The sequence below is a fragment of the Cetorhinus maximus genome, chromosome 26 (genome assembly GCF_964194155.1).
Source record: "Cetorhinus maximus chromosome 26, sCetMax3.hap1.1, whole genome shotgun sequence".
Taxonomy (NCBI): domain Eukaryota; kingdom Metazoa; phylum Chordata; class Chondrichthyes; order Lamniformes; family Cetorhinidae; genus Cetorhinus; species Cetorhinus maximus.
This window is the reverse complement of record NC_135904.1, coordinates 31,085,199-31,100,402: the sequence shown is the minus strand read 5'-3', so window position 1 is coordinate 31,100,402 and position 15,204 is coordinate 31,085,199. Positions and strand designations below refer to the sequence as shown.

Genomic DNA, 15,204 nt, shown 5'->3' with positions numbered 1-15,204 from the left:
ACCAGATGGAAGAACGCAGTGGTAAATGCAGCAAGATTGGAACAGGAATGATTGACTGACAGGAGGAGATGGAGAAGGGTGATCAATCAGTATTATGGTGACCCCAAGTCAAATGGGAGGAGCCGAAAGGAGAAGAAGGAAGAAGGAAGAATGGAGGAAGGAGGAGAAGGAAGAAGAAGAATGAAGAATGGAGGAGGAGGAAGAAGAAGTAATTGTTCAGAGAGACTTGGGTTTACTCATACAAGGAGTACGGAAAGTTAGCATGCAGGTACAACTAGCAAGTAGGAAGGCAAATGGCATGTTGGCCTTTACTGCAAGGGGCTTGGACTACAAGAATACAGGAGTTTTGCAACAATTATTTTGGGCTTGAGTGAGAAACGTGAAGGCTGTAAAAAGTATTAGGGGACACTGACATGACCCATTGGAAGCTTTTCATTAGTCTGTGATTTCAACAAGGTAGCTGCCATTGACCTAAAGGTGTGAAACAAAGGCAAAAATAATTTCATTCTACATTTTATAAACCCAGTGAGCAGGTAATACCCAATAAGGCCAAAAGTGGTATTATAGACAGATTCATGAGAAATGGATAGGGATACGACAGAAGGTTCTTTCAGCAATGGACTCTGTGAAACAAATCATATAGTAATTGATAAAATGCTGCATTAAGTTGGAGGATATAGTCCCAATCAATTATCAACAGGAGAAATTCCAAATTGCCTTTTGTGCTGTGTGACAGTCCTCTGGTTTTCGAAGATACTATAAAGGAATTCCATTTTTGCTGAACATTTGAAAGCTTTACATGCAGGGAAACAGGCTTTCATCAAGGCAAATGTCCTGGAGAAAACTTGGAGAGTACTGGGGCACTGCATGAGACCATTTGAGACAGAATTTAATTCAGGAGATGTATTATAAAGTAAAGGGCCACAAGGAATTGAAAGGCCCAAGTATGATAATAGCTCATATGAACAAACGAACATAAGAAGTAGGAGCAGGGTTAGGCCATTTGGCCCTTCGAGTCTGCTCCACCATTCAATGAGATCATTTCTGATCTGATCATGGCCCCAATTCCAATTTCCTGCCTACCCCGATATCCTTTGACTCCCTTGTTACTCAAGAATCTATCTACCTCTGCCTTAAAAATATTCAATGACCCTGCCTCCATTGCTCTCCAGGGAAGAGAATGCCAAAGTCTCACAATCTTCTGAGAGAAAAATTTCTCCTCATCTCCATGTTAAATGGGATACCTCTTATTTTTAAACAACGTCCTCAAAGTCTTTCCCACAAGGGGAAGCATCCTTTCAGAATCCAAAATGCATGATGAAATGACAGTATTCATCAAATTGTTGATTAGCTTATGAATAATTAGAATTAATTGCAAAACCTTGGACTCGTGGCAGTTAATAGAAGTAAACAAGACATCTTGTATCTCAAATGCTCATGCTGTATGTGATGAAGATCCTGAGGAACAGAATATAGTGGATCAAGCTTTGGATAATGTACACTTTATGAAAAGTGAGAGTGAGAAGAAATGTATGTACAAAGAAATTGTTAGGGATCCTGGGTTGAAGTTGGAGGGGGGGCGGGTGGTGGGGTGAAATTCTGGTTGAATATATAAACACTAATTTTTATGTAAGGAGAGAGAGAAGGGAATCTGTTAATTGTATATGAATTGTGTTTAATTGTATGCATCTGGTGGTCTTAAACTGGGGATTCAATTATGTCACTATAAATAGACAGACTGAAAGTGTAGTTGTTGGGTTCAGAGATGTATGACTGTGATATGTAACTCTGTAAATAAATGTTTATGGACGTGTGTAAAGATCATATCCTTCAACTAGCTTTCTGGAATATTATCATGTATTATCATGTGATTTTTTTGTTAATGTAGGAATCCTGTTACAATGAAGAACATGCTTCAGTTTGTAAGTGAGACCAGCTGTTACTAATTGGAGAAAGATTAAGGAATTATTCTTAAGTATATAAGAGCTCGTTTACATGGGTGTAGGGGGAGGAAAAGGTGAGTTTGCGGCTGTGCTCTGTGGTTTTGTGAATAAACCAATGTTAAGGAAAAGACTTGCTCCAGATTTGTCCTTAATGTGTGAACATTGACTCTAACATTCCTCACCTTTGGTAAATGGATTTTATACATATTCTTTCAGATCAAGGCTCAAATTATAAATCAAGGAACTAATTTATTTAATGTTAAACAGTTTAAGGAACATGCTTCCTTCTCTAATCTCCCCACATGAATGATCTCAGGGAAAGACTTCAGTTAAGTAAAACTCCTTGGCACTCTCTCCAAAGGTTCATATTTTTGAGAAGGTGATAGAGAGAGTAGACAATGGTAATGCAGGTGATGTAATTTATCTGCATTTTCAAAAGGCCTTCAATAAGGTACCTCATTACAGGCTAATGAATAAGTCCAGAGAATGTGGAGGCAGGGGACAAGTGGCAGAATAAATTCCTAGCAGGCCTCAAGACAGAAAGCAGAGAGTGTGAGTCAAGCGTTATTCAGAGTGGCAGAAAGTGTCTGAAAGAATTGGTGTCCCATAAAGGTCACTACTGGGACTACAGCTGTTCACAATTCACATTAACAATTTGGACATTGGAATCAAAAATACAATTTCTAAATTGCAGATTACCCCAAATTGGGGAGAATAGTCAACACTGAGGAGGACTAACAAACTACAGGAGGATGTTAATAAACTTGCAGAATGAGTAAATAATTGACAAATTTCAATGCTGATAAATGTGAAAAAGTACATTTTTGAAGGAATAGGGAGGTCAATTATTACTTGTAAGGTACAAGTCTAGGTGGTATAGAGGAAAAAACGCGTCTCAGAGTCCAAATATACCAATCACTATACATTGCGCCACAGGTTAGCAAGGGCATAAGAAAAGCAAACTAAGCAATAGGTTTTATTTCTCGAGGGATAGAATTGAAAAGTAGAAAGTTATGCTAAATCTATATCAAACTTCATTAGACCACACTTAAGAATACTCTGTGCAGTTCTGGTTGCCATGGATAGAGAGGCACTGGAGAAGGTGCGGAGAAGATTTACAAGTATGATATTAGAAATATGTGGGTATACGTATCAGGAAAGGATTGACAAGCCGTATCTATTTTCCCTTGAAAAAAAGGCTGAGGGGTGACCTAACTTAGGTCTTTAAAATTATTGACAAATTTAATAATGTGAATACAAAGGGAAAACTTCCTCTTGTGGAGGAGAGCATAACTACAGGCCATCAATATAGGATAGTCACAAGAAATTCAATAAGGAATTCAGAAGAAACTTCTTTACCCAAAGAGTGGTAAGAATGCGGAGCTCACTACTATAGGGAATGGTTGAAGCAAATAGTATAAATGTTTTATGGGGATATTTGACGAGCATAAGAGGGAGATAAGGATAGATGGTTACGATGATAGCTTTAGATGATAAAAGATGGGAGGAGGCTAGAGTGGAGTAAAAACATCGACATGGATTGGTTTAGCTGAATATCCTGTTTCTGTGCAATATCCCCTATGAATTGTATCCTAAATAATATCCTTCCTAAAGTGTGATGCCCAGAATTGAACAGCACTCCACTTGGAGTCAAATCAGTTTTTTTTTAAACAAAAGGTTTACATTATTTTCTTGCTTTTGTCCTTTATGCATCATATACATCTATGAATCTAAGGACCTGCTTTTTTTAACAGCTTTATCAATGTGTTCTGTAACTTTCAAAGATTTATCACAGGATCATAGATTGGTTACAGCACAGGAGGAGGCCATTCATGTCTGTGCTGGTTCTCTGCAAGAACACTCAGATAGTTTTGCTCCCACATCTTTTTCCCATTGCCCTGCAATTTTTCTCTCTTCAGGTGCTTATCCAATTCCCTTTTAAGGGCTACAACTGAATCTGTCTCCACCACAATCTTAGTTAATACACTCCTTATCCTTCTTATTATGGGCCTTAAATGAGGTTGTCCTTAGTCAGGCCTGATCGATACTGCTGGAGGCAAGGCTGTCGGTAAATTTTACCTTTCATCGAACATTCTAACTATATACCGCATGAGGCCAGTGCCTCTGTAATTCCAACCTCAACTTCCCTCAACATCCTCCTGGTGACTTATCTACTTTAAGTACAGCCAACATTTCTAAAACTTCTTCTCTATCAATTTTCGACCAATCTCAATTCCCTCTTTGTTCACTATGCCGGATGCAAAGCACTAATTCCGTACTTTAGCCATACCCACTGATTGGTGGCCTGTAAAACACATCGGTGTAATGGCAGCTCTATTGTTTCTCAATTCTAACCAAATGGATTTTGTCTTGACTGCTCCAGAATGTCCCTCTCTCACCAACACCAATATTTTTCTCAAGCAATATTGCCACCCTTCTTCCTTTCTTTCCTTCCCTATCTTTCCTGAAAATCTTGTATCCAGGGATACTTAGTGTCCAGTCCGACCCATTTTGAGCCAGGTCTCCATTATTGTCACAACACCATATTCCAAAGTAGCTGAGTGCCTACAGCTCACCAATCTTACGTACCATGATCCGTGCATTTACGTTCATGCACTATAAACCTGAATTAAATCTTACTGTATTCCCTCTTACTCTGAACCCACTTAATACCTTACTATTTCTTAATTCCATGCTAATTTTTCCCCCCCAATCTTTTGTGTACCTTGTCTATCCTTCCTAATGCTACATCCTGGTTCCCATCCCCCTGCCAAGTTAGTTTAAACTATCAGCAATAACACTAGCAAAGCGCCCTGTGAAGACATTGGTGCCACCCCTGTTGAGGTGCAACCCATTGGTCAGGACAGGTCCCATCACCCCCAGAACAGGTCCCAAAGTCACAAGAATCTACAGACTTGCACCATCTCTCCCCCTGTGCATTTGTCTGCTCTAATATCTTATTTCTATACTTGCGACCATGTGGCACTGGGTGTAATTTGAAGATTACTAGTTTTGAGGTCCTGCTTGCTAGTCTCCTTACTAGCTTCCTAAAATTTGTTCTCTTTCTACTTATGTCATAGTTACCAATATGGACCACAGCCTTTAGCTATTCATCTTCCCCCCTCATAATGCTCTACAGCTGCTCAGTGACTTCCTTGACCCTAGCACCAGGGAGGCAACACACATCCTGGATTCACGTCTATGGATGTAGAAACATTTGTTTGTTCCCCCAACCACTGAATAGGGGAAATAGCGAGACTCTTGTTAGAGATAGTCATTGCCTGTCATTTGTGTGACACAAATGTTGCTTTCCACTTATCAGTCACTCATCACTTGATCTTGTCTAGTTCTTGCTGCATGCGGGCGCAGAGTGCTTCATTATCTGAGGAGCCGTGAGTGTAACTGAATACTGCAATCATCAGGGAACAACCCCAATTCTCATCTTACGATGGAGGGAATGTTATTATGAAGCAGCTGAAGATGGTTGGGCCTAGGACACTGCACTGAGGATCTCCTGCACTGATGTCCTTTCAAATTTTATATGCTCATAAAATCGTGTGACATATTCTGCACTTTACAAAAGTTTGTGTTCATGAGATATCCCCTTATACTCAAAGTTAAACTAGAGGGAATGCTGGAAAGGGGTGTAATTGGAATTCCTGGGTATGACATCAATTCTGAGAAGTTAAACTCTTGCTGAGGCTGCTATGAAGATGGGAGCAAGTTGACCAAAATAGGGAAGCATACCGAGTTACAGCTTTTGCTGCAATACACATGGACACAGAAATCCTGTTGGGGTCAGAAGCAGAGACAGAACACCTAGTGTATATAAGACAAAGCAAAGTTTTCTAGGAAAAGGTCAGTTTTCTACTTTGCAGTAGGAAAAGATAGAACTCCAGAAGCTCTTGACAAAGCAATGTACAAGTGAGTTGAAAGGGATTGAATCTTAAAAGCGGTATGAGTGACTCAGGCATGCTAAAGAGCTCTGTGTCTATCAGAGGACCAGGCTGTTAACCAGGTGTTGGTTGGCCGGTTAAAAAGGAACTCTGGTAAGCTATGCCATCAGGACCGTCATGACTTGAGTGAGAGAGAATTCATAGACGTGTACCTGGTGGTGTTAACCATGTCCAACGACCTCGGAAAGAATATGGCTGCCAGTGAAAGTGACTCAAGTGCCAAATCCATTGAGTGGGAAAAGTGAGAGATCCTACAAACTCGAGGCTGAGTTAAAGAACTTTGAAAGTGCACGTGATGCCACATTTGTGTGGAAAGTGATGCAAGTTCTTATCATTATGTGAGGGGTATCTTGGTGGTATTGACTATTTAAAGTGAAATTCGTTTCGAGTCATTTGTCTGTTAATGCACGTTTAACTTTATGTTGATTTGGGGTTTGACTGTTGCAGTAAAAGTTATAAAAAGTAAAATTTTGTTGGCTGAGTCACTCAATCAGCATCGTTTGGAGATTCCTTTCTTTTTCGGTTGTGTGTCTTTATGGGATTGTATAACCAATACTTTCTGTTCACTTTTAACGTTAGCTGCTGATCTTTCCTCACATACTCTCTTTGCTCTTCATTTCCTCTGCACTCTGTTTTCTTCCAGATTTCCTGTATTATGTATGAGACATTTATCATAGGCCTCCTTTTCCAGTTTAAGTTGAATCCCGATTTCTTTAGCCACTCGCGGGGCGGGGTTTAGCTTTGGACGCCCTTCCTTGTCCCCCTCATAGTAATACGACTAATCCATACACAAAGGACTTCCTTCAAGTTCACCCGTTATTATTTACTTGTTATTGCTTATTTACTGTTTTGCCTGATCATCTTTGTTTCCGTTCCACCTGGGCCGGATCCCTTTCCAACTCACTGGAATTAAACCCTCTCCACTTGAGTAGCTTCACCTTTACTTGTTCCTTTATTCTTTCCATAACGCTTCTAACGATAGTGCAATTACTGTTCCTCAAAATCTCCCATTGTAAAATGATCCATCTGCCCTACTTTATTCCCAGAACGAGATCGCATACGGCTTTCCTTTTTGGGCTGGAAACTCATTGATTAATAAAGTTTCCCTGTATACGTTTCAGGAATTTCTCCCCCTTATTGTCCTTTTCACTGTTTTTGTCCCAATCCATATTAGGATCATTTACATTTCCCATGTCTATGTTTTTTTTTAAAAACATCTTTTCGTTCAGCAAGGAAGAATTTTATGAATAATATACCCAACAAAAATGCTCGATTTTATTACAGGTTGATTCAGACATGTGAAGCATTTCTTCAGAGCATCAATAGTGTGCTGAATTATTGTTCTCAGCATAGGTTAAATGGACTTTATTATGGTGGTGATAAGCTCATATCCTGAGAAACCACATAAACTTCATCATGCCTGCAGGGTACAACCATGATCACTCCCAGAGGTCACCGAGAATTGTGTTTCTGAATCAAAACATGTTGAAACTGGAGACGGCTGGAAAAAAGCGGGTATGGTAACACTCCCACCCAGGAAAGTGACAGAATGCTTGCTGCGACTTCCAAACAAGCTGCGCATTGAGGGAGTGGAATTTTTTTCCTGTTTACATATGTTGTACAATTGAGAAGGGGAGTGTATAGGACTACGTACATGTGCAACTTATGGTTCCCTGCATCCTTGAAAATTTGCAAACAATGCATCCATAACTTGCATTTATACACAGTCAATTGGTAAATGTTGCTGACATCCTCATAGCTTTCCATGTATCTATTGTAATATGCTGATGAAGGCCTTGGGCCTGTTGCTCAATTAGACACACTTAAAACAAGTTTATTTAGCCACGGCAGTTGTGCTGATGAACAAGGCACAAACGGGGATTGCTGTCCAGCTTACACTTTCTCACTCTCAGTTCCTTTCTCTTCCCTGTTTCCCTGCCGTTTATCCTTACAGGCTAGGAGTTACTCCTGATTAAACATAGAAACATAGAAAATAGGAGCAGGAGTAGGCCATTCAGCCCTTCGAGCCTGCTCCGCAATTCATTATGATCATGGCTGATCATCCAACTCAATAGCCTGCTCCTGCTTTCTCCCCATATCCTTTGATCCCTTTCACCCCAAGAGCTATATCTAACTCCTCCTTGAAAACATACAATGTTTTGGCCTCAACTACTTTCAGTGGTAGCGAATTCCACGGGCTCACCACTCTCTGGGTGAAGAAATTTCTGCTCATCTCAGTCCTAAATGGTTTACCCCATATCCTCAGACTGTGACACCTGGTTCTGGCCTCCCCCACCATCAGGAACATCCTTCCTGCATCTACGCTGTCTAGTCCTGTTAGAATTTTATAGGTTTCTATGAGATCCCCCCTCATTCTTCTGAACTCCAGCGAATATAATCCTAAACGACTCATTCTCTCCTCATATGTCAGTCCTGCCATCCCAGAAATCAGTCTGGTAAACCTTCGCTGTACTCCCTCTATAGCAAGAACATCCTTCCTCAGATAAGGAGACCAAAACTGCACACAATATTCCAGTGTGGTCTCACCAAGGCCCTGTATAATTGCAGCAAGACATCCCTGCTCCTGTACTCGAATCCTCTCGTTATGAAGGCCAACATACCATTTGCCTTCTTTACCGCCTGGTGCACCTACATGCTTACCTTCAGCGACTGGTGTACGAGGACACCTGGGTGGGTCTCGTTGCACATTCCCCTCTCTCAATTTATAGCTATTCAGATAATAATCTGCCTTCCTGTTTTTGCTACCAAAGTGGATAACCTCACATTTATCCACATTATACTGCATCTGCCATGCATTTGCCCACTCACTCAGCTTGTCCAAATCACACTGAAGCATCTCTGCATCCTCCTCACAGCTCACCCTCCCACCCAGCTTTGTGTCATCTGCAAATTTGGAGATATTACATTTAGTTCCCTCATTTAAATCATTAATACGTATTGTAAATAGCTGGGGTCCCAGCACCGATCCCTGCGATACCCCACTAGTCACTGCCTGCCATTCGGAAAAAGACCCATTTATTCCTACTCTTTGTTTCCTGTCTGCCAACCAGTTCTCTATCCATCTCAATACACTACCCCCAATCCCACACACTTTAATTATACACACTAATCTCTTATGTGGGACTTTGTCGAAAGCCTTCTGAAAGTCCAAATAAACCACATCCACTGGCTCCCCCTCATCAACTCTGCTAGTTACATTCTCAAAAAATTCCAGTATATTTGTCAAGCATGATTTCCCTTTCAGAAATCCATGCTGACTCTGTCCGATTCTGCCACTGTTTTCCAAGTGCTCAGCTATTAAATCTTTTATGATGGACTCTAGAATTTTCCCCACTACGGGCGTCAGTTTTATAATTCCCTGTTTTCTCTCAACTTCCCTATTTAAATAGTGGGGTTACATTAGCTACCCTCCAATCTGTAGGAACTGTTCCAGAGTCTATAGAATCTCGGAAGATGACCACCAATGCATCCACTATTTCTAGGGCCACTTCCTTAAGTACTCTGGGATGTAGATTATCAGGTCCTGGGGATTTATCGGCCTTCAATCCCATCAATTTCTCCAACGCTATTTCCCCACTAATACCGATTTCTTTCAGTTCCTCCCTCTCACTAAACCCTGTGCTCCCCAACATTTCTGGTATATTATGTGTCCTCCTTTGTGAAGACAGAACCAAAGTATGTATTTAGTTGGTCAGCCTTTTCTTTGTTCCCCATTATAAATTCCCCTGTTTCAGACTGTAAGGGACCTACATTTGTCTTCAACAACTTTTTTCTCTTCACATACCTACAGAAACTTTTATAATCAGTTTTTATGTTCCCTGCAAGCTTACTCTCGTACTCTATTTTCCCCTTCATAATCAATCCCTTGGTCCTCCTTTGCTGAATTCTAAAGTGTTCCCAATCCTCAGGTCTGTTGTTTTTTCTGGCCAATTTGTATGCCTCTTCCTTGGATCTAATACTATCTCTAATTTCCCTTGTAAGCCATGGTTTGGCCACCTTTCCTATTTTACTTTTGCGCTAGACAGGAATAAACAATTGTTGCAGTTCACCCATGCGCTCTTTGAACGTTTGCCATTACCTAACCACCGTTATCCCTTTAAGTAACGTTTCCCAATCCATCATAGCCAACTCGCATCTCATATCATCATAGTTTGCTTTATTAAGATTCAGGATCCTCGTCTCAGAATCAACTACTTCACTCTCCATCTTGATGAAGAATTCTATCATATTATAGTCGCTCATCCCCAAGGGGCCTCGCACAACTAGATTGCCAATTATTCCTTTCTCATTACACAATATCCAGTCTAGGATGGCCTGTTCTCTCGTTGGTTCCTCAACATGTTGGTCCAGAAAAACATCCCGTACACATTCCAGGTGTTCTCGGTATTGTTACTAATTTGATTTGCCCAATCTATATGCATATTAAAGTCACCCATAATTACAGATGTTCCTTTATTGCATGCGTCTCTAATTTCCTGTTTAATGCCATTCCAAACATCACCAGTGCAATTTGGGGGTCTATATACACTAACATTTTTTGCCCCTTAGTGTTTCTCAGTTCTACCCATACAGATTCCACATCGTCGGAGCTAATATCTTTCCTCACTATTGCATTAATTTCCTCTTTAACCAGCAATGCAACTTCACCGCCTTTTCCTTTTTGTCTGTCCTTCCTAAATACTGAATACCCCTGGACGTTGAGTTCCCATCCCTGGTCACCCTGCAGCCATGTTTCCGTAATCCTGACTATATCATACCTGTTTACATCTATTTGCACAGTTAATTCATCCACTTTATTGCGAATGCTCCTCGCATTAAGGCACAAAGCCTTGAGGCTTGTCTTTTTAACATTACTTGTCCCGTTCCCACTATTTTTCACTGAGGCTCTGTTTGATTCTTGCCCTTGATTTCTCTATCACTTTTCTTATTCCTCTTTCTGTCCTTTGTTCTTGTCCTTGATTCCTCCTCCTCTGACTCCTTGCATAGATTCCCATCCCCCTGGCATTTTAGTTTAAACCCTGCCCAACCACTCTAGCAAATATTCCCCCTAGGACATCAGTCCCGATCCTGCCCGGGTGTAACCCATCTAGTTTGTACTGGTCCCACCTCCCCCAGAACCAGTCCCAATGTCCCAAGACTCTGAAACCCTCCCCCTCACACCATCTCTTCAGCCACGTATTCATCCGATATATCCCGCTATTTCTACACATGTAGCACGTGGCACTGGTAGTAATCCTGAGATCACTGCCTTTGAGGTCCTATTTTTCAACTTGCTTCCTAACTCCCTATATTCTGCTTTTAAGGACCTCATCCCTTTTTTTACCTATGTTGTTTGTACCAATGTGTACCACGACCACTGGCTGTTCACCCTCCCCCTTCAGAATGTCCTGTAGCCGCTCTGAGACATCCTTGACCCTAGCACCAGGGAGGCAATATACCATCCTGGAGTCTCGTTTGCGGCCACAGAAATGTCTATCTATTCCCCTTACAATTGAATCCCCTATAATTATTGCATTCCCACACTTTTTACTCCTCCCCTGTGCAGCAGAGCCAACCGTGGTGCAATGAATTTGGCTGTTGCTGCTTTCCCCTGAGGGGCCATTTTTAAAGGCAATTAAGGTCAACAATTTCTTTGAGCCTTACCACCTTGCCTTGGTCTTCTGATATTGTAGATTAATTCTTAAAGTTGTACTCCTATTGCAGATAGAGAGCTCTCAAATGACTCACTTATTACCCCTCCTTCACCTTGTTACATTTGTTCATTAGTGTCACCTTCTTTGCAGAAGGTTGACGGTCATGGATCTCCACCTCTGTCTGCTCTGTGCTGCCTTTACACACTCCACATCAGTCAACTGCATCAAGTTCACTATAACCATCATCCAGTTTCTCCTCTGCTTCCTTCTCCTACTTCTTCTCCAATTACAGTCCCCCTCTACTGTCTGCTCTAATGATGTGACTGAAGTATTGTATCTCTCTCTCTTTGATGCTATGCACTAATCTTCTCTTTTCTCCAGCCATTTCCAGAACTTCTTCCCTCGTCGCTCTGTGTAGGATATGCGGAACATCCTCCAATATGCCCACATCTGGTACACGAGGCAGTTAAAGCTGGCTTCAGTTGTTCAGGAATCTATATTGATTGTCTGGGAACTCTGGAAACACCCCATAATTTAGTAGTTATAAATAGTTGTGACCTTATCCACCTGTGATTGAAGCAGCTTGTAGGTCTGCTCGCCACGGATGCACAATTCATACAACAGAAATGCAACTGAGCTGGGAACAAGTGAAAACAGGGCATATGGTATCACTTTTATCCATTTGTAGGCAATCAGCTGAAAAAATGCTGCCGCTCGCTGCAAATGCCAGAAACAAATCTGGATATGGGGAGGCAAAAAATGGCAGAGATCGAGTGTGACAGAACCAACTTCCAAATTACTCGATGTTTCCAATTTTATCGCGCCGCAACCTTCAAACGGTCAGCAAACTGTTCTCAGTATAAGATTGGAAAAATATTTTATTCATAAATGCTAACATCATGTGCACTAACAAAGCACACGTGAAAGGAAGCACGCTCACTTAGTGTAATTTCTCCATCTACAACAGCAGCAAAGAGAGCAGTAATTCACAATAATTACTAATCAGATGCATTTTATGCAGTACTTACCACATTGCTGCAGGTTTTGTACCTAATATTCCGCCCTTCACAGCGCCTGAGAGACAGGAAATAAAAAAAAATGACATAGAGAACAGTCTTTCAAAGCATTAAACAAACATGTGTCAAACATTTTACAAAAGCTTCCATTATAAACCAGTTTTAACATATGCGCATGACTCAACAAAGGAAGGCTCCATGGTCAAAATCCTCTAATCCCTGATAATTTTTAATGCTCTTCCCCACTAATAAATTTGGGTCTTCAGCCAAGACCATAAGCCTGGTGCAGCAAATGAAATCATTCTTGACAAGGGCTTTCGCTCTGGTTCTGAATCAAGCTAAATTTTTCTTCACCTGTCAAAACATTAGTAGAAAATACCTGCCAGGGCTTATGTATAATGAAACCAGTCACTGACTGAAATCCCACTGAGCGTGAACAAACATAGTCAATCCTGAAAGGCTGAGCTTATAAAACTTTTTTTTTTCCAAACATTTCCTACAACTATCATGATCAAATGTTCACTGGCCAAACAAAATTCCCTTCTACGCTGACATTTTGTTTTTGAATACATCTATTATGCATAGCTAACCACCATTAAAGGACATGCAAGAGAATATATTAATTTCCATTTTATCTCATGTACCCATCGCAATTAGGCCTTTCAAAATGAACTTCCTTTCAAAAAAAAATTCCGAGTCTGTTCAAGATTATAACGAATAAACTGTTTTTCTGTCAAACAGTCTATTACACAAGAAACTACTGTTCTTATTATTCATTATGCAAGCAGTTTCCAAAGTAAAATTACCTAAACACATCGCCAGTTTTAGAAACTCAAAGCCGTGGAGCCAGCCATCAATGCTAATGTCCCAAGTACAATAATACACTCCAAACTCACAGCTACAAATGTAAACCAAGGTAAACACAGGGGCAATCACTTACCGCACGGTAAGCTTCAAATTAAACATAAATGAATGCAGTTTACTTCACTGAAAGAAGTACCAAGGGACAAACTATAGCTTAAGCTTAAGTAACTTGGTGGATGCGGTACCATATATAGATAGATAGATATATACACACATATAAAACATTATATATAAAACATTATATATAACTATATATAGTTTTATATATGATGTATATATATATACATTTTTAAAAAATATAGTATATAATATACATACGTATATATATGTGTGCGTGTGTGTGTGTGTGTGCAGGATGAGAATCTGCTCCAGTTTCTTTCTCACATTATCAATGTTGGTTTGTCATCTTGCAAACATTGCCCGAGTCTTGCCCAAGGACAATGGGGAGATGGGAGCATAGTGGTAATGTTACCGGATTACCAATCCAGAGGCCTAGGCTAATGCTCTGGGGACAGCTAGATTAAAATCCCACCACTACCGCCACAGCAGCTGGTGGAATTTAAATTCAATGAATAAATCTGGAATCTAAAGCTAGTCTCAGTAATGGCGACCATGAAACGATCACCGATTGTTGTAAAAATCCATCTGGTTCACTAATGTCCTTTAGAGAAGGAAATCTGCCATCCTTACCTGGTCTGGCTTTTATGTGAGTCCAAACCCACAGCAATGTGGTTGACTCTTAACTGCTCTCAGCTCAAGGGCAATTAGAGATGGATAATAAATGCTGCTTTGCCAGCGACATCCACATCCCACAAAAGAGAAACATTTTTTTTTTGCAGTGCTACACTGATCCATGGCAGTCCTACTCAAACATCCATGGATAAGATCCATCAAACCAGCTATAATAGTTAAGCTATAATGTTTGAAAGCTAAATTATAATCTATAATCTTTTAGTTTATGCAATATCTCTCTAAGCACATGCAAGGGATTCATTAAACCTATAACTCCACGATACTGGATATTGTTCTGACTGACAATTTGATAGCTTTGGAGGATATTTCTCTCCCAGTGCTGCTCACCAAGTACATTTTACATATTATATCTTTGATGGTTCAGTCTTTGACATAAGATGCCAGCTTTAATATGTTGCCTCCTTGACCTGTCCAAAGTTTTCCTCTTCCTGAGACTGCCCTAGGCCAGTTGATAGTGGTGGAGGATCTTGTGCAGCTGAGAGGCTTTCTCATCTCAATTCTGACCCAGTGAACTTGCCTTTTTTTTTCAGAACTAGCCTCGGCATAAATGTTATTAACTCAACATCGCATGCAAATCATGTCGTGTCCATTGTATATGTTCAACCAATGCTTCACACGCAGTACTTTCATTTATTAGTCTGGTTATGATGTCTGCCCTCTCTTAGCCTCATCTAGTATGCCTTCAAAGCGATAGCCAAATAGGAGGAATACGTATGGTACCAGGCTGCTGTTCAACATAGATGCAGATGGCTTGTACTTCCTGGTGCTCAGTCATGAGATGGCAGTGTGTTTGAAAGTTAAGCTGGCTGCCTCTCCTGCTCACAACTTAACAATTATTTCAGGCCTTCTTCAGCTGGGATGGGCAGGTGGGGCAGAGGCAGCTGTCTCACACTTGTCACCGCAAAACATGTCCCAAATGTTAGGCTGTCCTGAGCTGGAATATTCCATTAGATATCATCTGAAAAATCTCAGATTGTGGAACTCACCCGTGCTCATACACACAGGAGCAGGCCGGCAC

General features: G+C 40.8%; 1 protein-coding gene across 2 annotated transcripts in view; it reads right to left on the bottom strand.

Moving 5' to 3' along the window:
- adamtsl3 (ADAMTS-like 3) overlaps nucleotides 1–15,204 on the bottom strand; it is a 601,993-nt gene that overhangs the window by 329,243 nt on the left and 257,546 nt on the right. For both annotated transcript variants that reach the window (XM_078530447.1, XM_078530448.1), the window contains exon 5: nucleotides 12,582–12,627. In XM_078530447.1, coding sequence (XP_078386573.1) covers nucleotides 12,582–12,627 — 46 coding nt within the window. The remainder of the gene's footprint in view (nucleotides 1–12,581; nucleotides 12,628–15,204) is intronic.